Source organism: Diabrotica undecimpunctata, chromosome 2 (assembly GCF_040954645.1).
Source record: "Diabrotica undecimpunctata isolate CICGRU chromosome 2, icDiaUnde3, whole genome shotgun sequence".
NCBI classification, from domain to species: domain Eukaryota; kingdom Metazoa; phylum Arthropoda; class Insecta; order Coleoptera; family Chrysomelidae; genus Diabrotica; species Diabrotica undecimpunctata.
The window spans coordinates 84,605,038-84,630,977 of record NC_092804.1 but is presented as its reverse complement, the minus strand read 5'-3'; the positions used below and the strand labels follow the sequence as shown (position 1 = coordinate 84,630,977).

Here is a 25,940-nt window from a genome sequence, read left to right as displayed (position 1 = left end):
TTGGAATCTTAGTTCGTATGCTTATATTTGATTTTATCTTTAGAATATCTTAGATTTTTCTTTCATTCAAATTATTTGACTGACCTTTATTTTTTTACACCAATGATGTCTCCTCTCGATCAAACCACAGTTCTTTCCTTGATTGATTATGTCCGGCTACCATCAAATCTTTCCCGTTCTCAGCATCGATCCAAACCGCATACCAGCAAACTACTCCTCCGAAAAAACACAAGCCCAATCCTCTTTTGTCCGGTACTCTTTACTCACAAATTCTCCTTCTTTCTCAATTATATCTCGTGGACTATGCAGACTCAAAAGAGGTATTAATCTTCTCGATTTTGATCTGCTCTCAGCTTGACTACACGAAAACACGTCTTCTCTTCTGGTCTGCCGGTAACATAATAATCTTTTCAATCTCTCCAGACAACCTTCTCAACTCTCTCATTTCCACCATTCCTTTTTAACCAATCATAAGCATTCATCTTTCCCACTTATTTTCGATTTAGAAAATTTCCAACATGATATTTAAAACAAATAAACTACTTTCACTCAAATTACTTTTCAGAAACCATTAACAATTTTACCTTTTTCAACAGAAATAAGTTTCCAAATTCTTGTTATCTCATATCTAAATCTAATTCTTATTTACTTTCGAAAAATGTCCACCGCAAAATACAATTACAGAGTTTATTCCTTAAATCTATAATTATACGGGTTCCATTGTCCTTTCACTATTTACTCAGTCTTTCACGGAACAATGTTTTCTCTTATGGTCTATTACAAATAAGTACAGGGTTGTATTTTAACTTATATGCCCGCGGTATATTAAAATAATAAAAAAAACTCTTTATTCTATTTCTGATCGATAAACTGATCCATAACAATATATATATATATATATATATATATATATATATATATATATATACATATGTATATATATATATATATATATATCGAGAAATCGAAATATCGAAATAAGATCGAGAATAGAACAGGCCAGAAAATCTTTCGAAAAAATAAAAAAACTGCTTTGTGATTCTCGAATAAAACTCGAAATTCGACTACGTTTATCAAAATTGCTACGTCTGGTCGACTCTTCTATATGCAGTTGAAACGTGGACCCTAAAAACATCAACCGTAAATAAATTGGAGGCCTTTGAAATGTGGATCTACCGGAGAATGCTCAAAATTTCATGGACATCGCATACCTCAAACGAAGAAGTGCTGCATAGAATAGGCAAGGAAAGAGAACTTTTTAACACAGTAAAAGTTAGAAAAACATCATACCTAGGCCACATACTGAGAAATAATAAGTACCAATATGCCCAACTTATAGTGAAAGGAAAAATCGAGGGAAAGAGAGGCCTAGGAAGGAAAAGACTATCGTGGCTCAGAAACATCCGACAATGGACAGGGCTAAATTTTGAACAGCTAATAAGAACAGCTGAAGATAGAGAAGATTTTAAAATTGTAGTAGCCAACCTCCATTGAGGAGAGGGCAATTATTGTGATATTTAAAGTCTTGGTGCGCCAAGCAATAATTAGCTAATTAATTTTTTATTAATTAAAATTATTTAAATGATATGATTATGACTCGTGATTATCACAATTTTTAATTCTTTTATCTCAGGGTTAAATTCGTGCTTCAATATCTATGCTATTACATGTGAAAGGTAAGGTCCAGAGAATACCGGAATAATAAAAAACACATATGATCTAACACTATATATTGAAATAAAAATAATGAAATAATTCACACTCAAAAGTTTTCAATAAACAAATCTCATATAAGGATTCTCAAAATTTTGTTCTCCGTACGTGAACAATCAAAATTAATGGTACAAACAATATTAATTGAAATCTCAAAATCCCAAACTATTCTAACTCTCCTAATCAAAATATTTATATCCTTTCTAAATTACGTGTAAAAATTGTGTTATCAATAAAAGAAAAAACTGCAGAAAAACAAAAAATATCTCTCTCTGATGATGAGTGGTCCAAATCCTTGTTCCTTGTAGACTGTATTATCTCCTCTCAACCGCTCCCTATGTAATCAGCAATCTTACAACAGATTGTTGCCAGTATATCGTGCTTAATGATCTCCTTCAAAAGCAACAATCATTCAAATTATGATAGCCTTTCTCCTCTCGATAAACGGAATCTCTCGTTGGCCCGAGTGAAAAATGACTCTTGGAATATCTTCTCTTTACGATAAACTGAATCTCTCGTTGGCCTGAACAGTGACTCTTGGAATATAAGTAGGAAAATATGACTTACAATATTTTGCTTCTTCAGCTTCTGTCAGATACACTAACTCCACAAAAACTCACTAACATTCAACACTACTGCTTGCTACTTCTTGGGAACCACCAGAGAACAATCACTGTTCGTCTTACAGACTTGGAAAACCAACTGATTCTCTGTTCTCTCTCCTCAATCTCGCTAAACTTTTTCCTACATACTTATCCCACCTTTTTCAATCTCCGCCAATCAAAACTCGTCACAATTCCCCCATTTTTTCATTTCGATAACAAACAAATTTTTACCTATAATTATAAAATTTCCTAAAACTTATTTACAAATAATATTTTCTATAATTCTTAAAAACTAACAAAAACCTCTTTCTAAAATCTCTTCTATTTGTCTCTAATCACTGCATTAATGTATTTTGGAAAACCCGTTTCAATTGTCTTTGGATTTCACTTAAAATTATGCGGGTCACTCAAGTATAACAAAGAAATAATTTATGTATAGCTTACATTTTGTTTAGTACAGGTAATCCAAGAATTTAATAATTTTCCTTCTTCGAAATGTTTGTTGGATATTATCCTACTTATCTGAATTATTTTAATGTTTTTGAACTTTGAAATATTTTTAAACAAACCAATATTTTTCTCGATTTTACATATCATAACAATATATATATATATATATATATATATATATATATATATATATATATATATTTATATATATATATATATATATATATATATATATATATATATATATATATATATATATATATTATTGTGATATTTAAAGTCTTGGTGCGCCAAGCAATAATTAGCTAATTAATTTTTTTGATTAATTAAAATTATTTAAATGATATGATTATGACTCTATCACAATTTTTAATTCTTTTATCTCAGGGTTAAATTCGTGCTTCAATATCTATGCTATTACATGTGAAAGGTAAGGTCCAGAGAATACCGGAATAATAAAAAACACATATGATCTAACACTATATATTGAAATAAAAATAATGAAATAATTCACACTCAAAAATTTTCAATAAACAAATCTCATATAAGGATTCTCAAAATTTTGTTCTCCGTACGTGAACAATCAAAATTAATGGTACAAACAATATTAATTGAAAACTCAAAATCCCAAACTATTCTAACTCTCCTAATCAAAATATTTATATCCTTTCTAAATTACGTGTAAAAATTGTGTTATCAATAAAAAAAAACTGCAGAAAACAAAAATATCTCTCTCTGATGATGAGTGGTCCAGATCCTTGTTCCTTGTAGACTGTATTATCTCCTCTCAACCGCTCCCTATGTAATCAGCAATCTTACAACAGATTGTTGCAAGTATATCGTCCTTAATGATCTCCTTCAAAAGCAACAATCATTCAAATTATGATAGCCTTTCTCCTCTCGATAAACTGAATCTCTCGTTGGCCTGAACAGTGACTCTTGGAATATAAGTAGGAAAATATGACTTACAATATTTTTCTGCTTCAGCTTCTGTCAGATACACTAACTCCACAAAAACTCACTAACATTCAACACTACTGCTTGCTACTTCTTGCGAACCACCAGAGAACAATCCCTGTTCCTCCTACAGACTTGGAAAATCAACTGACTATATCTTTTCTCTCTCCTCAATCTCGCTAAACTTTTTCCTACATACTTATCCCACCTTTTTCAATCTCCGCCAATCACAACTCGTCACAATTCCCCCATTTTTTCATTTCGATAACAAACAAATTTTTACCTATACTTATAAATTTCCTAAAACTTATTTACAAATAATATTTTTCTATAATTCTTAAAAACTAACAAAAACCACTTTCTATAATCCCTTCTATTGTCTTTAATCACTGCATTAATGTATTTTGAAAAACCCCGTTCAATTGTCTGTGGCTTTCACTTAAACTTATGCGGGTCACTCAAGTATAACAAAGAAATAATTTATGCAAAGCTTACACTATGTTTAGTACAGGAAATCCAAGGATTTAATAACTTTCCTTCTCCGAAATGTTTGTTGGATATTATCCTACTTATCTGAATTATTTTAATGTTTTTGAACTTTGAAATATTTTTAAACAAACCAATATTTTTCTCGATTTTACATATCATAACAAATCCCCGCCATTTGATCTGCCGAAAACTCTTTGTTAAATTTTAAAAATGACAAAAGTTTTCTAGGATCAAATTATTTCACTATGTTATTAAAATCTATTCATGATATTGATAGATGTCGTGAATGTTAAATATACCCCGTATATTTCCTGTCTCTATGTGCGCTAATTCATAACTATTTACCCCATTTTCCGTATTGACCCTATATGGACCTTCAAATATCGGCATCAATTTAGCACAAATACCATTTTGTAAATTCGACACCCTCAGTGCCTTCACTAAGACTTTATCTCCTTTCTGGAATTTGATCGGCCTTCTTCTTCGGGTTCTCTCTTGTCTTTGGAGATATTTCTCTCCACTTCGTCTCAATCTTCTTTGAACCAATTCGATCACTTCTTCGTATTGTTTGGGGGCGGTGTCTTCCCACGGTCTTGTAGGCATTGTTCCTTTCATTATATATAAAGGCGTCTCTTTGGTAACCGTATTTGGAGCACAATTCAAATAGGTCTCGATCTCAAACACTTTTCTGTCCCAATGTCGATGATGTTCTTCCGCGGCAATTCGTAGAAATTTTGTGACTTCTTGTATAAAACGCTCCGATGGGTTGCTCTGTGGATGACGGATGCTTATAAATTTTGTATCGATGCCTCTCTCTCTTAATTCCCTTTTAAAACGTTCGTTCCTAAAATATGTCGCATTGTCCAATAAAATATTGTCTGGTCTTCCCACCGTTTCTATAAAATTGTCTATCTTCCTAAGTATTTCAATTCCTTTTGTGGTTCTGCATGCGTACAATTTAACATATTTTGAGAAAAGATCCACCATAACTAATATGTGTTTATTCCTTTGAGTTGTTGGTATCAAATCGCTCAACATATCAATAGCAACAATATCCAGTTTCTTCCGAGCTACGACGTTTTTTGTGACGTTTTCATTTTTAAAGTTCCTACTTTTACACTTTTGGCATGTCACACAATTTCGAGTCACCTCCTTGGCTATTGTATAGTCCTGTCGACAAATGTAGTTCTCCCTGAACATAAGCCACACCTTTCTACTTCCAATATGTCCGTTGTCACAGTGTAACTTTAAAAAAACTTCTTTTGCCATTTGCTCCGTGATTACATAGAGTTCTTTACCATCGACCCTCTTAAAATATAGGTTATTTTCTTGTTCAGCCCTTTGCTTTTCTCTTTCATTCAATTCTTCCTGATTTTCCCTGATTTTGGCCAACGAAAATAAGCCTGCTTCTTCTCTCATTATGTTCATGCCTACGTGGAGAGTTTTGTGATCCTCTTTGCGGAATTGTTCATCTCTCGTCAACGCATCAGCCAAAATATTGTCCGTTCCTTTGATATATTTAAATTCAAAATCATATTCTTGGAGTAAAAGAATGCCCCTATGAATTCTATTATTTACCAACCTATTTTTCATTATGTGTATCAACGCTGCGTGGTTCGTTTCAATGGTGAATCTTGCCCCAAGTAGGTAAAAACGTAATTTGTTTACACAAAATAACACACTGGCAAACTCTAATTCAGTAACGCTGTATTTTCTCTCATACGTTTTGGTTACACGGGAAACAAAACATATTGGCACCTCTATATCGTCTTGTATCTGTGATAACACCCCTGCAAATTTTTTTATGGAAGCATCGGTCCTGAGAATGAAAGGTTGCTCATATCTTGGGTGGTGCACTCTTACAGCTGTGGAAAACGCTCCTTTTAAATTTTTGAAAGCGATTTCTTGTTCCGTTCCCCATTTCCATCTGACATTTTTCTTAAGTAATGCTATTAGCGGTATTTCTTTTGTACTGAGGTCTGGTATCAGCTTTTTGAAATAGTTTACCATTCCTAAAAATCCCCGCAAAGTTTTTAAATTGGTTGGCCTAGGGTAGTTGTTTATGACTTCGATTCTATCTTCTGCAAGACTAATCCCTTTTGTGTCTAATTTGAATCCTAAATACAATACCTCTTTTTGGAAAAACTGACACTTTTGAATATTTAATTTTAATCCGGCTTGATCAAGTTCTTCGAGAACAGTATGAATATGTCGTAGATGGCTTGTTATATCCGGTGAGAAAATTAATAAATCATCTATGTAATGTACAACAAATTCTCCATGCCTATTTAAAATTGTGTGTAATGCGCGAACCAAAGCAGCGCATGCACTTTGTAGTCGAAATGGTACTACCCTAAATCGGTACACCACTCCGTCGATAGAAAAAGCGGTATAATTTCGACACTTTTCTGCCAAAGGTATTAACCAAAAACTGTGTTTCAAATCGATTTTGGAGAAAATGTGTGATCCTGTGATTCGTCCAAAAATGGCTTCTATGTTCAAAGGCGCTTCGTATTGCGCGATTGTGTGCGAATTAATGTTTCTTGCATCTAAACATAATCGCAAATCACCATTTGATTTTTTTACGCATACTATCGGGTTGATATATGGAGAGTCACATCTTTCGATCACCTTGTCTTTGATCATATTTTCAATTTCCTGTCCGACGCTTTGCCTGTATTTATACGGGATTGGATATGTTTTCGATTTAAAATTTTCTAAGTTTTTAACTTTAAAAGAATGTTCATAATTTTTAGCCACTCGGCTTTCTTCATTAATAAGATCTCCATAATTTTCTAAAATCTTCTCTATTTCCTTCTCCATGTTTTCTCCACATATTATTTTTCTTTCATCCTCAGTTTGTTCACATGTGTTCACTGTCCGTGTTACTTCTTCACAAAATTCTGGATTCTCGTCCATAATTGCCATTTCTTCTCTGTCCTCTTCCGTTATTTCTTCTTCTATTTTTTCTTTATCTTTAATTTCTATCTGGTATTCCGAGCACCATGTTTCGGCTCCTTCCATTTTTCTGCTTATAACTTCCTTTTTTTTCTGCTTTCTTTTCGAACTCTTCTTCTTTTTTTTTATTCTCTTTTCCTCTTCGGATTGATTTTTTTCTTGAGCTTTCGATTTATCCTCTACCGTCATATTGATTTCTTTATGTTTTTCTTGTCCATTTATCCTTTCAGAAAATTTTCTCCTGTCTGTTTCCTTTTCTTCTTCTATGTTGTCTGGTTCTGCTCTGATTTCCAGTTGATTTTCCGAAAAATTGATGGTGATATGTTTTTCACTCAATTCATCAATTCCCGCTATCATATCATGATTTAGATCTTCGATCACCACATATTGCATAATATAGAATTGGTCTCCCACTCTGATCCGTACTCCTAAACCTTCGTTTACTGTCGTCAATTTTTTATTATTTGCACCCACTAAAGCCACCCTCGGAATCTTATACACAAATCTGTCCATATTTAATTCTTTTACTAGTTTTTTATTGATTAACGAAATTTCCGATCCAGAATCAATCAGAATTTTAATCGCTTTATGTTTTATAAATGCATCTAAAAAAATTAGACTGGAATTAGAATTTTGTTTTTCGTTTCCCGCCAACTGTATAAACTCTCTCGGGTGACAAAATATACCGGAGAGTTTTTTACTTTTGTTTAGTGGATGCCTTATTGAAAATCCTGTCTGGATTCATTGAATACTTCTTCTTCCTCTTTTTCTATTGCTACATGATTCATCTCTCTTCTGTTTTGTCGTTGGAATCTCTGATTATTTCTATCGTCCCTTTGTTCGTTCGTATTCCTATTCGGAGAATTTTGTGCATCTCTATTCCTGTTGTGATTTTCATTTGTTCTATTTTGTGTATCATTCCGGTTATCGTAATTTTGTTGTCTATTGTAATTATTGTAATTTCTCGGCCTATATTCGTTTGTTGATCTGGGATGTCGGTTTCTCTGGTCATAATTTGATGAATACCTTCTTTCCGGTCCATTATATTGGTCATGTTGTCTTCTATTTCTCATTTCTTTTCTTTTCGCTTCTTTTAATTGAAGGAATTGGCACAAACTATCAATATCTTGATAGTTTCTCAAAATCACGTGATCTTCCAACGTTTCCTCAAAATGTCTGCTGATCATTTCTACCAGCTGTTCGGTAGAATATTTGTATTCTAGATATTTTGAATTGTTATATATCTGCAAAGCATATCTTTCTTCAGATATTCCCATTTTTTCGTGATATTTTCCATTCTGTAGCTCTTGGTTGATTTCTCTCTGTTTATTTTTCCCCCAGAAATAGTTGAGAAATTTATTTTCAAACTCATCTTCCTTGCTTTCATACCATAACGCTGCTCCTTCTTTCAAATGGTTTCTAATTGTTTCTTTGCAATCGTCAAAATATCTAATATGTTGTAATTTGGTTTTCAAATTTTTAACAAACGGTACTGGGTGTGTTTTCCGAATATCCCCGCCAAATTGTATTTTCGCCTCGCTTGTTCCATGGATGATAACTTCTTTTCTCTCTACCCCTCTTAGTTCAATTTCTGCCATTTGTTTTTCATTTTGCTTTAATCTTCTTTCTACTTCCTTCCTGTCTTCTTGTAGCGCCATTTCAAATTTTTCTTCTAACTGTTCTAATTCCTTTTTCTGGACCGTCTTACTATCTTTCATTACATTTTCAAGTTTGCTTTCTAATTCCTCCAAATTATCTTTAATTCTCATTTCTTGTTCTTTCATATCATTTTTAATTTCATTAATCTCTTCTATTTGTTGTATCAGTTCTTTCTTTATGCCCTCAACACATCCTCTAATTTCCTGTTCATAGTTTTCCAGACGCTGCTCTATATTGCTCATTGTTTGTTTTGTTTCCCGTTGGTTTTCTTCCATTTTTAGTGATGTTCCTTGTTGATTTCTATCCATTTTTAGTGATGTTTCATCCATTTTTTGTGACTGGAGTTGCATTAGTTGTAATATTTTATCTATTCCTGATAGTTCTTTTCTCTCCTCAACTATTGTCACATTTCCTTCATTATCCGATACTTCTTCCAAAATTGTTTCATCTTCTCTGTTATCCTCCTTCCTTTCCTGCATTTTACTTTGTCTCCTTGTGACAGACATGTTGTTACTTTTTGTTATTGTTTTTGTCCCCGCCAAATGTGAAATTTTACAACACTCTATATGTTTCAGAACACGACAATATTTCTCCCCAAATGTATTCAATTTTCACGACAAATATCGAATATGCAATCAGTAAAATTCAAATAATTCAAAATAAATATCAAATGTACGATTGGTAAAGAAAATAAAATCAAATAATTCAATAGCAGTAAATATCCACTAACTACGATCAATCAATAAATCAAATTTATATTCCCTGGAAAAATTGTCAAAATACTTTCAAATTCAAATTCCCTCAATGTTATATGTTTTTATCTCTGGATCACCTGTACTTATTCCAGATCTCTTTCCCTTCCTTCAAATGTAAAGCTGCGATATTTTCAAGCCCCACGTTTTGGAAGCCAGTTATTGTGATATTTAAAGTCTTGGTGCGCCAAGCAATAATTAGCTAATTAATTTTTTTGATTAATTAAAATTATTTAAATGATATGATTATGACTCTATCACAATTTTTAATTCTTTTATCTCAGGGTTAAATTCGTGCTTCAATATCTATGCTATTACATGTGAAAGGTAAGGTCCAAAGAATACCGGAATAATAAAAAACACATATGATCTAACACTATATATTGAAATAAAAATAATGAAATAATTCACACTCAAAAATTTTCAATAAACAAATCTCATATAAGGATTCTCAAAATTTTGTTCTCCGTACGTGAACAATCAAAATTAATGGTACAAACAATATTAATTGAAAACTCAAAATCCCAAACTATTCTAACTCTCCTAATCAAAATATTTATATCCTTTCTAAATTACGTGTAAAAATTGTGTTATCAATAAAAAAAAACTGCAGAAAACAAAAATATCTCTCTCTGATGATGAGTGGTCCAGATCCTTGTTCCTTGTAGACTGTATTATCTCCTCTCAACCGCTCCCTATGTAATCAGCAATCTTACAACAGATTGTTGCAAGTATATCGTCCTTAATGATCTCCTTCAAAAGCAACAATCATTCAAATTATGATAGCCTTTCTCCTCTCGATAAACTGAATCTCTCGTTGGCCTGAGTGAAAAATGACTCTTGGAATATCTTCTCTTTACGATAAACTGAATCTCTCGTTGGCCTGAACAGTGACTCTTGGAATATAAGTAGGAAAATATGACTTACAATATTTTTCTGCTTCAGCTTCTGTCAGATACACTAACTCCACAAAAACTCACTAACATTCAACACTACTGCTTGCTACTTCTTGCGAACCACCAGAGAACAATCCCTGTTCCTCCTACAGACTTGGAAAATCAACTGACTATATCTTTTCTCTCTCCTCAATCTCGCTAAACTTTTTCCTACATACTTATCCCACCTTTTTCAATCTCCGCCAATCACAACTCGTCACAATTCCCCCATTTTTTCATTTCGATAACAAACAAATTTTTACCTATACTTATAAATTTCCTAAAACTTATTTACAAATAATATTTTTCTATAATTCTTAAAAACTAACAAAAACCACTTTCTATAATCCCTTCTATTGTCTTTAATCACTGCATTAATGTATTTTGAAAAACCCCGTTCAATTGTCTGTGGCTTTCACTTAAACTTATGCGGGTCACTCAAGTATAACAAAGAAATAATTTATGCAAAGCTTACACTATGTTTAGTACAGGAAATCCAAGGATTTAATAACTTTCCTTCTCCGAAATGTTTGTTGGATATTATCCTACTTATCTGAATTATTTTAATGTTTTTGAACTTTGAAATATTTTTAAACAAACCAATATTTTTCTCGATTTTACATATCATAACAATATATATATATATATATATATATATATATATATATATATATATATATATATATATATATTCGATTGAATCAAACCGAGTTGCGTTCCGACGATGAGTACATCCATTTACGAGACATAATCGTTAATGATGGTAACGTGAATCCAAACGAATTGGGAAGAATGGTCATATTACCGTCTACATTCACGGGTAGTCTAAGGAATAAGTACAAGATGCGATGACATACGTTCGCGCCTATGGTCGTTTTGGAGAGACACGCTCCTGGATGTAGAGACCGACCGATTAATCGGCTTCGGCCACCTTCTGCCAATATTTAAATCTTCGGCCAAAATGCGGCTTCGGCCAAAACAAAGCCTAAGGTTTCGCCGAAGGTGGAATAATAAAATGCTCTGTCAGTATACTATACTATAGAAATGAAATAATCTCTAAACAATATGTTTCGGCGAGTCTTTGATAATTTGAATAATATTTACACCCTATTTTATACCCTTAACTAAAACGTTTTACAAACTTTCAGGTCAGGTAGTAGGTAGGATATAAATTTTAACAATAGGGCAAGATGTCTCAAAGATCTTCATTTGAATATTTCTCACGTAGTAAAATTCTGATATTAATAATTTTATTGTATTTGTTAAAACTCATGATTACTGGTGTTTAGACTAGATACCTAAATGGCAAAACATCGACCATCGGCTATGAATGCAAATATTTTACAACAGTTTAAGTTGATTCTCTCGTGGGTGCAGCATTGCTAATAGACTATTAAGACTTAATAGACTCTTTTTCTCACGTAAAATATTAGGATGTTTGATTTCGAATATTAGCTACCAGATCTAGTAATCAGAAATACTCACTTGCTTTAATGTTTTTTAATCTTATATACTAAAACGCTAAGCCCTTTTCTTGTCCACCACTTTACTCAAAAACCATATTAGATAATTAAAATATTTTTTCGGAATATTATTAGTATTACGTATGAGATTGTCAAGATATACTTTTGGTACAAAAATTCACTTCCGGTTTTGAGATGACCGGAAGTTAAAATTTACTTTAAGTTTTAGACCCCACAATGTATATATGGATCGAAAGGTCTCGTCGAGACGAATCTAAATATGTACTTCTGGTTGCGATTCTACACCGGAAGTGACCCGAAACGCGCATAAAACGTCAAGATAGAGCAAATCTGACACCGGATTCGTGATCAGCATGCAAAATTAACTGCTAAATGATATCCATGTCGACATTTCATGAACTAAAAATTGCATTCCGGTTTTGAGGTCGACTTCCGGTTTCGTTTTTATTAGTCAAATCAATAGAGAATTCAACGTAGAGTTCAAAAATGTAAGTTCACGAAATTATCATTTATAGTTTTTGAGTTATTGATAAAAATATTTTTACTTAATTTTTCTCCCAAAATAAAAATTTCATTTAAAAAACTCGATGTCGAGTTGGTCCGCTAGTGTTATTTATTTTTATTATCACTTCTATTACCAAATAATGTATAAATGTTTGACTTTTTTATCTCATAATTTCATATTTGTGTTTATCACTTATCAGTTAATAAACATACATTTCTGATGGGAAATGCACGAAACGATACCCAAAATAAATGGTTTCTGATACCATCACTGGCAATGACAGATACCCACTGTATCCTCGACGATCAGTTGAGGATGGCTTCAAATCCATCGTTCTGCAAGTAAAAAACGTTGATGTCGAAGTCGATAATCGTTGGGTTGTGCCCTATTCACTGTTGCTCTCAAAGACCTTCAAAGCACACATTAATGTTGAGTGTTACAATTCACTAAAGTCGGTCAAATACATTTGCAAATATGTCAACAAAGGAAGCGATGTGACAGTCTTCGGAGGGAAATGTGGGCAGGACAGGACAGGAAATGTGGGCGCACCGCTCGATGAAATCAACCAATACCAACTTGAACGCTACATTATCAGCAATGAAGCAGTATGGCGCATCTTATCGTTTCAACAGTAGTACACTTGGCGGTGCATCTCGAGAATGGACAGCGCGTGTACCTCACAGCAGATAATGTACGTGCAAGACCATTGGTTCCACCGGCAACAACTTTAACTGCATTTTACTCATTGTGCAAAGACTCTACTTTATTCAGAAGTACCGAAATTCTACACATGAAATGCATCGGCTAAAAAGTTTCAACGTCGCAAACAACGTAAAGTAGTTGACGGACATCCCAAATTGTATTCCAGTGGCGCAATGGGTCGTCTGTATAGAATGCTTCTATCTGCGATTGCTGTTAATCAATGTACATGGACCGACATCCTTCCAAGATTTAAGAACAGTCAACGGTCAGATGTGCGCTACTTATCGTCAAGCTCGACAGGAACTAAATCTTCTTGCGAATGATGCCACATTGGGACACTGTACTCGCTGATGCATCGAATACTGCTCAACCACAGCGAATACGCACATTATTTGCCATAATATTGACAACCTGCTTCCCATCTAATCCAAAAGATTTTTGGGAAAAATACAAGAACTGCATGAGTAAAGATATTCTATTCTATCCTATCTTCAATTGACACCAAACGTGTATAATAAGACATTGATTTTGATTGAAGACATACGTTTGGCAGTAGCTAACAAGGCACTGGTGCAACTGGAAATGCCTGCTCCAAACCGACAAACGAACTACCTTTTCGATCGTGATTTGCAACGAGAAACACATTTTGATTCCGATGAACTGGGGACATTTATTGAGACAAATCTTCCGTAGTTGGTTTCAGAACAACGCATTAACGCATTGTGTATGACAGAATTATGCGTGCAATCACAGAACAAAGCGGTGAATTATTTTTATAGATGCGCCCGGTGGTATAGGCAAGACTTTCCTTCCTTCACTAATTTTGGCAACCATACGATCACAAAATATTGCACTGGCCATTGCATCATGCGGAATTGCGGCAACTATTTTGGATGGTGGCCGAACAGCTTCAGCATTGAAACTAAGAGACTAAGGCACCATCAGACTGCATAAGACTAAGGCACCATCATGCAATATCAGCAAAAACTCTGGAATGGAAGTACTTCAAACATGACAAATGTACAATGTCTCACAAAACGTTGAAGAAGAAAGCATTGGAAGCGCTTGATCGTACACTGCGAGATTTGAGAGAAAACGCACGGATCTTCGGTGGCGCACTCATTATATTGTCCGGTAATTTTTGACAAACACTGCCGGATATATCACGATGAAGTTAATGCATGTCTCAAATTATCAGTTTTATTGCGTCATTGTCAGAAATTGACTGTGAACACCAACATGTATGTACAACTACAACGGGATTCATCGGCTGGAAATTTTGCAAAACAATTAATGGATGTTGGATATGGGCGAATATAAATTGATGACTTTACACAATGTATCACCTTGAGAGCAAACTTCTGTAAGATCACAGAAAGCATGGACAAATTGGTGCAAAAAGTTTTCCCAAACATTGCATAGAACTACAAAAATAATCATTGGCTCAGTACGCGTGCTACATTAGCGGCCAAACATATTGATGCCAATACCATCAACTTCACCATTCATAATCGAATACCCGGCGAAACGAGAACATGTAAGTCAATCGATGCTGTGGTGTATCAAGACGAAGTTGTCAACTATTAAACTGAATTTTTGAATTCGCTTGATTTGACAGGCATGCTCCGCACGTTCTTACATTGAAAATTTGCGTACCAATCATTTTTCTTCGAAACTTAAATCCACCACGACTTTGCAACGTAACACCAGACTCTCAGTCAAGAAAATGATGAACAATGTTATCGAGGCAACAATTTTGACTGAAAAATTCAAAGGTGAAGACGTATAGTTGCCACCTATCCCAATGATCCCGACAGGTATGCCATTTGAATTCAAACGTTTACAGTTCTTGTACAAAGTACAAGGACAATCGTTGAAAGAGTGTGGATTCAATTTGGCATTGTCATATGGGCAGCTCTATGTGGCCTGCTCACGCGTTGGAAAAAATTTTGATTTATTCGTTTACGCACCAGAAGGAAAACAAGAAATATTGCATATCTCAGCACTTATAGAATTGAAACGAAAGGCTGCAATGCTACAATTTTTTCGAAATGAACAAAATCAGTAAAATGGCTCAAAAAGGGTTGAATATTTGTGTAAAGTCTTTCCTTCAAATTTATTTTAGTTGGTAGCGTAGCAACGCGCGAAGTGTACAGCTAGTATATAATATTTTAGCTAGTATATATTTAGTAAACATTTTATCTAATCTTAGATTGAATTATGTAGTGGTGTCTGAATTATATTTATCTAAGTAAATTAATTAATCTAGTTTTTTTTTCTAGTAAAGCTTACTTCTGATTGACAACTTAGAAATTGATAATAAAATAATTACACATAAAATCAAACTTTTTTGAGGTTATGGAGCTCTATTTATATTTTTAAAGCAATCCAATCCATATGGTAGAATTCGATAGGGAAACTGGCTTGTGAATCATATAAAAGTTTTTGGCTTTGAAGTTTAAAGTAATGCGAAAATACAAGCATAAAGTATGTATCTGGTAAAAGTAGGAGAAAATAAAAATATTTTGTAGACAAGGTAGAACGATGCTTTGATTAATAAAAAGAAGGGTATTAAATACCCACTAGGAAGAGGGGTTTGGGTGATGGAAATATTCAAATTGAAAATTAAACTGGTTATTCTCTCTTAAAAAGAGAAACGTTATTGTGTTTATACTTGTACTTTTCTCTTTCCTGAGCCTCTGATTAAACTAAAGTTAAAACTTTAAAAGTAATCTACATGAAAACAGTATATTAAATTTAACAATTGAGACCAGTTAACAAATTTAGTTTTTATTTTCGCTGTGTCTAGGTACACGATAACTTGTACGCAAATCGAAAAATTAGATATACGCGAACGAAACGTTATCAAGCCAGTGAGATCATTATTTAGCGTGAGCTGTGACTGTATTTTTGGTACACACTAATTGTCCCATTTCTGGTGTGTCTAGTGTTCGTTTGATAGACAAATATTTGTGATTAAGGGAAGGAAATCAGAACTATTGAGATAGATCAAACTTAATTGTAATAAATCAATGTGTATATAAAAATATACATTTAGTTAACATGATATGTACAAAATACTGCTAAAACAATTTTTATACGTAAGATAATTATTATTGTTAAAGCTCAGAAAATTATTTTTTAATTCGTTTTCGCTTTAATCTAATAACGGTTTGATCGGAACATTTATTTTAATTTTAGGCGGTAATTCTATTTCGCTCATAACTATTCGCCATACAATGTCATTCTAATCTTTAACTAGCATTATGAACACATAAATCCTAGATTTAATAACTTATAGGTACCATCTACAGAGACAAATTCATGCCAGGATTTAATTGCTCTCCTCATGGAATCAGTAAAAAAATATAGAGCTTTAAATTGGTTTACAGAATCATGTAAAATGTGAACATTGCATTAAAAAAAAATGTAAAATAAAATGTATAAGTAACTATATTTTATCTATAATATAACTCATTGTAAATATTTTTCAACTCATTTACTACATGTTCTAAATCATTACTAGCACTTTTTATACCATATGCAGTGTTTGATAGATCTTTCATTGTACACAATTTTCTAGTTGAACACAATATTTTTTGTTGAATTAGCTTTTTATTCTCACGGACATCCATTAAATTCTCGACAATACTTTGCTCATTAGAGGAGTTTAGCTTACGGTTTGTTGGACAATAATCGTGCACCACCTGAAACGGTTATAAAATAACCAATGATCATTCAAATTAAAAATAAAATACAAAAAAAAAATGTTCATATTACACTTACTTCTGACATTTCATGATTTTCATGTTTCTCAACTGATTGTTTAATTTGGAGAAAATCACCTGTCTTAGTAGCTCTAAGTTTGATTACGGCTGGACAATTCATTTTGTAAATTCTAAAACATTACATGAAATACATATTCAACAAGGACGTGCCGAAAATTACCAAATAATTAGGTATATCGCAGAGTGCACAGAGTAACAAATCATCAATAATAAATTTATTATGTAATTTTTTACCTTGTTTTACAAATGACTTTTCCATGTCTTCTTTCCGCACTAAAATAAACACAAAATATATTGAACTTGTAACACTCATAATATCTAGGGTCTTTCTTTAATTTACGCTATAAAATCTTTTCAGTCATCTCAATATTTCAGCTACTCTTAATCACAAATTTTTGTCTTTTATCTTCTTCATATTGTTTTAGTCCATACTCCATAATAAATTCAAATAAACACTAAACAAATAAAAAAAAATAAGAAAACTCTACTAATTAAAATTCTAAAGTGAAAATACAACGCGATTTCGCGAACAACAATTATTATTATTATAGAACCTCACTCTACAGCATATACGCATCACAAATTAGCGTGTAAAATACAAAAAATAGATAATGACGTCACTGGTTTGATGACGTTTGATTCGCGTGTATCCAACTTTTCGATTTGCGTACAAGTTAGCGCGTACCCAGACACAGCTTTTTATTTTTTATATTAGTTTGTGTATAAGCACCTATATAAACAAAAAAAATTTTTGTTAATCCTTTTATAAATGTAGTCCTTTTTGTTAAATATGTAGTTCTTTTAAATATCTTTAAATGCATTTTACTTTCCCAATTATTTGTTTATTTTTATTATAGGGAAGATTGGCATGGTCTTGATGGTATGGTCACACAAAAGAACCCAGATGAGAATGTGAACCATCTTCCATCAGCAACTACTTGTATAGTTGATGGCGTTAATGGTGGCGATCACTCGAACCCAAACAAAAGGTTAGAATTTAATACATTGGCAGTTATTATATTTATATTTTTTGAAATACATTTTGAAAATACATAGAGGCAGACTCAGAATGTAATAACTTAAATAAATTTAATCAATTTAATTTAATCCTTTAAAATTCAAACAATCATTAAAGAAATAGAAAATTGTGTACTTAGTTTTTTAGGGTTAAACATGTTACTAATACATATTATGCATTATGATTTTTAAAATGTTAAAAAATAATTCTAGATTGAGCTAAGTATATTGAAAATACTCGCTTTTTAACAAATTAAAATATGAATCTAATAGGTTTCGTAATGATAAAGATGCTTTGACATTGTCATTATTTGTTAACATAATTCATCCATGTCCATCCTTCTTCACTAACTCTTCAGTCTTGCGAAGTATTTCCGAGTGATATCTAATTTTTTTGGTATCTAAAATGAATTTAATGTATGTTTATACGTGATCATAATTTAAAGTAATATTTGCTCAAAACAAAATGAACAAAAATCAAAACTAAACAGACAGCAATCATACCTGGTAAAAGATTACCTTCTTGTATGAGTTATAAGTTAAAAATTCCAGTTGAGGATGAGTTTGGCGAATAACGTCAGTTTGGTGAGTAATTCGTCTCTAGTATTCAGCAAATTGTTGAAACTATCAACTCCGAAGAATTATGATAATTAGAATTTGTATCCCAGTATTTATGAATTTAGGTTACTGACACTGGCAAACTAAGTCATTAGATAATAACAGTAACATTAATGAAATACTCTACCCCAAAATGTTAAAATAGTTTTTTGTAACTTGTGGTGTGGTCACATTATCTTGAATTTTATAAATACTTCCCTTAAATCATCCAAAATTACAGATTTAATAAAAATCAGTACAATTATTGTTCCAATACCAAAGTTAATAATACTGTTAAGGCGGATGAATTTAGACCTATTACTATACTTCCGCCCATTGAAAAATTGTTGGAGTTGTCAGTATATCGTCGGTACAAAGCCAAAGTGGCGTATCTGCAAATTTGGCTAGTTTAGGGTTTTGTTGCATGTTTACATGATTTTACATTTTCTTCGCAATGCCAGAACGACGTAATTGAATTTAGTTACGAAAATGATTTTAAACCTCAATTCTCATTTGGCGTATAGCAAAACGAATGGTGATTTTCAAAACCAAAATGACACATATACATACGCCATTTCAATCTAGTGATAAATCAAGGTTCCTTTCAAAACCAAAGTGGCGTATGTATCGATGCGTCATTGTGTCATTGTAACTGACACGGCAACCTCGTCCAACAATATTATAATCTTGTTAAGTCGACGTATCTAACGGTTGATTTTGTCCAGTGTACAAATGTGTTGATTTTATTTCGTGTTTTATTGTTTGTTTTGTACTATTTAGTGACCATTAAAAATATTACTTTTTAATACCTTTACGCATTAATTCATATTAGTAAGAACGAAAAGATAACAACCAATGCATGGTGGGGTGAAAAGAAGATCAGAGGTTATGCTTCAACTTTGTAGAAAGTGAGTACCTATTAAAAAGTTTCCTAATTCCGAATATTGTTAAATAAAATAAGTAAATTAATTATCATTTTGTAAAAATCATGTGCAAATTTAACGTATAATGATTATGTGGACACTAAAAATGTTAAATTAGATAAAACAAAATCAAATGATGCCGATGTTTTAGCTGAAAGAAATACTGTACAATCTCAGACTTTACAACAGGGTAATAGTAGGAGCCAAGAAAATGTTGTAAGATAATACAATTTTCACACTTTTTTCCATCTAATGTAGATTTTTTAATAATTAATTTGCGACTGCTACTTTGTAGACTTCCTTGGAAAATCTGGAATGTTCTGGAGTGTGTCTGGGTGTTCTACACACACACAGGACGTTCCTTTGTCAGAGAGAGGAGAACATAACATTTCCTTAAAATCTGTCTTACAAGCCCAACTAAACGAAATGGAAAACGTAGCAGTTGACATTACACAACTATCAGTTCAAATCGAAGGAAAGGTAAGGTAATTTTACCACTACCTCTAAGTTATAACTCAAGGTGAAGTTGAAATCAATGTACCTATAGATACCTACTTTTTTAGGAGTCTGCCATAGGTAGTTTTACAGAGGAGGAACTTGGCCAGGAGGATTATCTAATTACAAGTATTGAACCTGACGACATCGATACAAATATTTTACTCGATAATAAAGATGACGAGCATGCGGTAAATATATTTGTTACGCTTCATTATGGTTTATTTTTCTTATCTAATAATAATAGTATTGTTTGATTGTGATCTACTATCATTAAATCTAAATAATTTGTTTTTGTTTTAGATTTATGTAGTAGATGACATAACAGAGATTCTTAGTACAGAAGAAAATAATAGCAATATAGATAATAGTATTTTAATAATACTGGAATCTAAGGAATCTAATGCACAACTACCATGCGACAAAGAAGATGAGATTAGTTTAGGTGATATTAATTTAAATGGTGCTAACACCATTCAACTAGAGAATAAAGAAAGACGAGAGGAAGAAGAGGTACAGAACAACCCAATAGTACATAAATCCAAAGAATTATCAGGTATGGAAAGTTAAGTACGGGATAAGGATAAAAAAATGGCTCAATCTGAAGAAAGAACTCTCTCTTTTAATTTTGATCTACAGGCAGTACTGAATACGCCAAAAGGACCAGCAGGTCAGATTTTTTATCTTTGAAAGTTTGTAGTTTACCAAGTAGCAGTAACCAAGAAGTTATGTGTTTTTTATGGGACGAGAGTAATGGACGAAGAGGAGCCAACGAAATCGCAACCTGTATTGGGAAATATATTTTACATCAAGAAAATATAACTACTCTTAACATGATGTCGGATAGTTGCATAGGGCAACAAAAAAACTACATTTTTTCCACAATGATTATAAATTTATTGAGCGAAAGTAATGAACTAACAATGATAAACTATAAATTTTTTGAAACTGGGCATACTGAAATGGAGTGTGACAGTATTCACTCAAAAATAGAGAAAAAGTCTAAACACATTCCTGTGTACACTCCGGAAGGATGGGCCCAACTAATTCGAAGTGCGAGGAATAAACCCAGTCCTTTTCAGGTAACAGAAATGGGGTTTGATGAGTTTTTGGACTTCAAGTCATTATACAAGGCAAAATTACGAGGCTTACCCTGAAGAAAAATATGCCACGTGAGGTACTCTAAGTCTGAGGAAGGAGTAAAAGTGTCATACAAAACTGATTTCCGTTTGGATTTCACTGAAGGATTTATCGTCAAACCATGACGACAATACAATAAAAATATTGCCAAAGCATTTGACAGAAACCTTCCAATATCAGTAGCTAAACAAAAAGATCTGTTGAGCATGTGTGCGTCTGGAACAATTCCAAAGATTTACGAAAATTTTTACAACTCATTAAACGTTGCTGCTAATGAGAGAGACTGTCTGCCAGAACCAGATGCCACTGAAGACACCGATCATGAAGATTAAATGCATATTTTATTTTACTTATTAATTTTTGAAAATATTATCCTAAATAACTCTCCTTTTTAAAATAAACATATTTTTATAAAGTATTAATTGTTATTTTGATCCCTAAATACTTGACCTAAGTCCTTGGCAAAAATTACATTACAAAGAAAAACTGACGTATCTAACACAACGTCCAGTTTTTTTTTTTAATTTCAAAATGTTTGTCTTTTTTGGTTAAGTTTTTGATTTATAAAATTTAATAATAATAATAGTGCCTGTGTAATAGTGCCAAATTAATAGAATACGCCCAACTAAGATAAGAAAAAAGCAAGCTTAAAAGTTGCAACAAAATTCAAATCCAATTTTCTCAAAACGCCACTTTGGCTGTTTACCGACGATATGATCAAGTCATAGATCACATTGATAAAAATGAAATCTTAATCAGTGGCGGCCGGTCAGGGTCGGTAGTGCCGACCCAAACATAGATATTATAGATTTATGTAATACTTAATTTAATCAGTATTTCAATAATTAATTATCGCGGGTAATAAGTTGAGGTCATTTGTTTCTTTGAAATAACACACACACACACACACACACACACACACACACACACACACACACACACACACACACACACACACACACACACACACACACACACACACACACACACACACACACACACACACACACACACACACACACACACACACACACACACACACACACACACACACACACACACACACACACACACACACACACACACACACACACACACACACACACACACACACACACACACACACACACACACACACACACACACACACACACACACACACACACACACACACACACACACACACACACACACACACACACACACACACACACACACACACACACACACACACACACACACACACACACACACACACACACACACACACACACACACACACACACACACACACACACACACACACACACACACACACACACACACACACACACACACACACACACACACACACACACACACACACACACACACACACACACACACACACACACACACACACACACACACACACACACACACACACACACACACACACACACACACACACACACACACACACACACACACACACACACACACACACACACACACACACACACACACACACACACACACACACACACACACACACACACACACACACACACACACACACACACACACACACACACACACACACACACACACACACACACACACACACACACACACACACACACACACACACACACACACACACACACACACACACACACACACACACACACACACACACACACACACACACACACACACACACACACACACACACACACACACACACACACACACACACACACACACACACACACACACACACACACACACACACACACACACACACACACACACACACACACACACACACACACACACACACACACACACACACACACACACACACACACACACACACACACACACACACACACACACACACACACACACACACACACACACACACACACACACACACACACACACACACACACACACACACACACACACACACACACACACACACACACACACACACACACACACACACACACAAATATACACATTACTCTAACCTACCGATTATTATATCCAAATTTACTTACAAAACAATATAATAATATGATTAAAATAAGGCACAAATAGTTCAAACGCAAAAACACAATAAATATCGACATCAGACGACTTTACACCGGCAAGACAGAAGGTTTGTATAAAAACAAAACGTCGACAATAATATCGGTTATCAATGGTGAATATTGCAAGTGTCATTATTTGCTTTGTGCAAAAACTCGTGTGGCTCCCTTACAAATAGTCAGTCACTATCCCTAGATTACAACTTTGTTCAGCTTTACTGTTGGCTGAATTAATGCATAATTTGGTGGAAGGGTCTCAAATGTCTAACCAGCCTCAATTATAAATATAATGAAACCTTCGTTTTTTTCCCTATGAAAATCTTCCAGAAGTCAAGCACAAGGTTTTAATGGCCACCTTATCTGCTGTAACAGAGTTTTTAGAAATTCCAAGGCTCAATGACTACTCTACCTTTGAAAGACTTCAAAGAATATTTTCTTATGTATTACGCTTTATTCGTCTTTGTCGTTCCAATTCTTCTAACAAGGTCTCAGGTCCGTTGACATGCGAAGAATTGAGAAATTCTTTAAAACAACTAACCCGTATTTGTCAACAAGAATCATTTGTAAGAGAAATTAAATCATTAAAAGCCACAAAAAAGTGGATTCCTCCAATAGCTTTACTCTATTTTAAACCCTTTTATAGATGGTTCCGATATACTAAGAGTTGGAGGCCGCTTGGATAGATCTAATTTTAAGTATGAAAAAAAAAACATCCAGCTATTCTTCCAAAAAACCATTAACTCACGAAACTCTATGCCAAATTTAAACATATTCCCTTCTTCATGCTGGACCTCAACTCACATTATCTGCAATTCGTGAACAATTCTGGTCTGTAAATGGTCGAAATTTAATCAAACGTCGAAAATATCTAGATTTTTCAAAGGAGCTACATTGAGGTTAACCTTCAAAACAAAACAATTCAAAATTTATGGTTCTGTACCAAATGTCCGAAAGAGATAATACTAACTGTCATATGTCGAAATTAAATAACAAAACATTTTGAAGCATTAATTAAAATTTAAAATTATTTGTATTTAAAAGAAAAATAATATGACAATTAGCCAATCAATAAAACTTATAATTTCATGTATTACAATTTTCTAACTTGTCATGAAAGCAATTATTAATGAAAAATGTCTATTTTTACTTTGAAAAATTTTAACAAAAAAAGTACCTGGTATCACTGGCTGATGTATTTCCTTTAAGAAAGTTTTTTGGATCGGAATTAAATCGAAACACTGCAAACACACCCAACTGTGTCTTACTCAAGCTGCAAAATGGTCTGAAATGACCGGGGAACCTAATATACGATTCTGTGGAAGCTCTGTTGGGCACTGGACTCGGGCCTCGGATTAACAAAGTGCAATCTTCAAAACTCGGCAACTCAAGTTCTTGCTTGAAACCATGTGGACCTCTTAAATTGTTGTAACGCTGTTTTTCAAATCTCTCAAATAAAACACAGCACGAACAAATCGGTGATTAACTCAACAAAAAAACTGCCAGATCGCATTTTTGAATAAATTCACCTTTTCACAAAAAAAACTTTTCGGTTTTTTGAAGATTACACCCACCGACATCCTTCTCCTTCAAAATTTCAAATACAACTTTATTTGTAACTACACATTTAACTGCTACTGTCACTTTATACCATATTTCCATGACAAAAAACGAAAAACAATAACGAATTTGATGAAAATCCGGACTAAACGATGAAGTGACCACTTCAACGATTCATCGTAGAGTGATATAATTCTCTTCCCCGCAATACTTTCTCAGCGATCTAAGTGGATATTTATTTGATGCGTAATATTAGGCGGCATCACGATCAAATAAATACCAAAGGAATGCAATTAAAAATTATTATACACAGACCAGAAATGTTTATATTATCAATTCCAACGATGCAAAAGAATTGGACATATATTTCGGTGTTTTAACATATACAAGGTGATTCGAAATACTACAATACCCTCAAGTAAGAGCGAAAACTGGAGAAACTGGAACAGTTTCGTTTAGCACAAACAGAATTCAGGGTGGAACAACACTGGCATTTTCTAGCCACTGCGACAATGCATCATGACTCCAGTGAATCAGACAAAAAAAATTCAAGCAAAAATCATAACCAAAAACTATTTGTACTAACTGCTATGTTACTAACATATTCACATTCAAAATTAAAACCGGATGCTCGACTTGATGAATCGGCACCATGTACAGTTCGTTGGCTCTTAGGCACAACGACCAATGGCAGATTTCTATTAACATGGCTCTAGCCTAACCAAAAACATGGCCAGTGTTGAAGTTTCTGGAAGCGAAAAGAGTGTTGCTTCCAGCTCAACAAAGGCGGGTGGCCAAGAAAGTAGCTTACGCAAGCTTCGCTATGGTTATCCACTAGTTAGATAACCAAAATAGCATCAAACAATAATAAAGTTCACTATGACAGTCAAACAATGATTTTCGAACTAACACAAAAAAGAAGAAAAACAGGATGGCTAATAGTTCCATAAGAGTATTCTCCGGGATCGATCACAGCGAAAAATTTACAGGTCAGGAAACTTCCAAAAAGACAAAAGAAGAAAATAAATCCAAAATGTTAATACACAATCTTGGAAAAGAAGAAAGAAAACGGGTACATGGCATACCAGCCACAATCGATACACAAACAATTCAGTCTCAAACTAATATTTTCAAAAGAA

At 33.5% G+C, this 25,940-nt stretch overlaps 1 protein-coding gene and 1 long non-coding RNA gene across 3 annotated transcripts in view; one reads left to right on the top strand and one right to left on the bottom strand.

The window, feature by feature from the left end:
• Window positions 1–25,940, top strand: part of LOC140434713 (uncharacterized) — a 402,091-nt gene that overhangs the window by 86,153 nt on the left and 289,998 nt on the right. For both annotated transcript variants that reach the window (XM_072523176.1, XM_072523175.1), the window contains exon 2: window positions 17,855–17,986. In XM_072523176.1, the coding sequence (XP_072379277.1) occupies window positions 17,855–17,986 (132 nt within the window). The remainder of the gene's footprint in view (window positions 1–17,854; window positions 17,987–25,940) is intronic.
• LOC140433365 (uncharacterized) lies at window positions 16,741–17,476 on the bottom strand. The gene is made up of 3 exons (XR_011949936.1): window positions 17,232–17,476; window positions 16,996–17,107; window positions 16,741–16,916 (listed from the first exon to the last, which is right to left on the bottom strand). It is a non-coding gene; the product is annotated as an uncharacterized lncRNA (long non-coding RNA).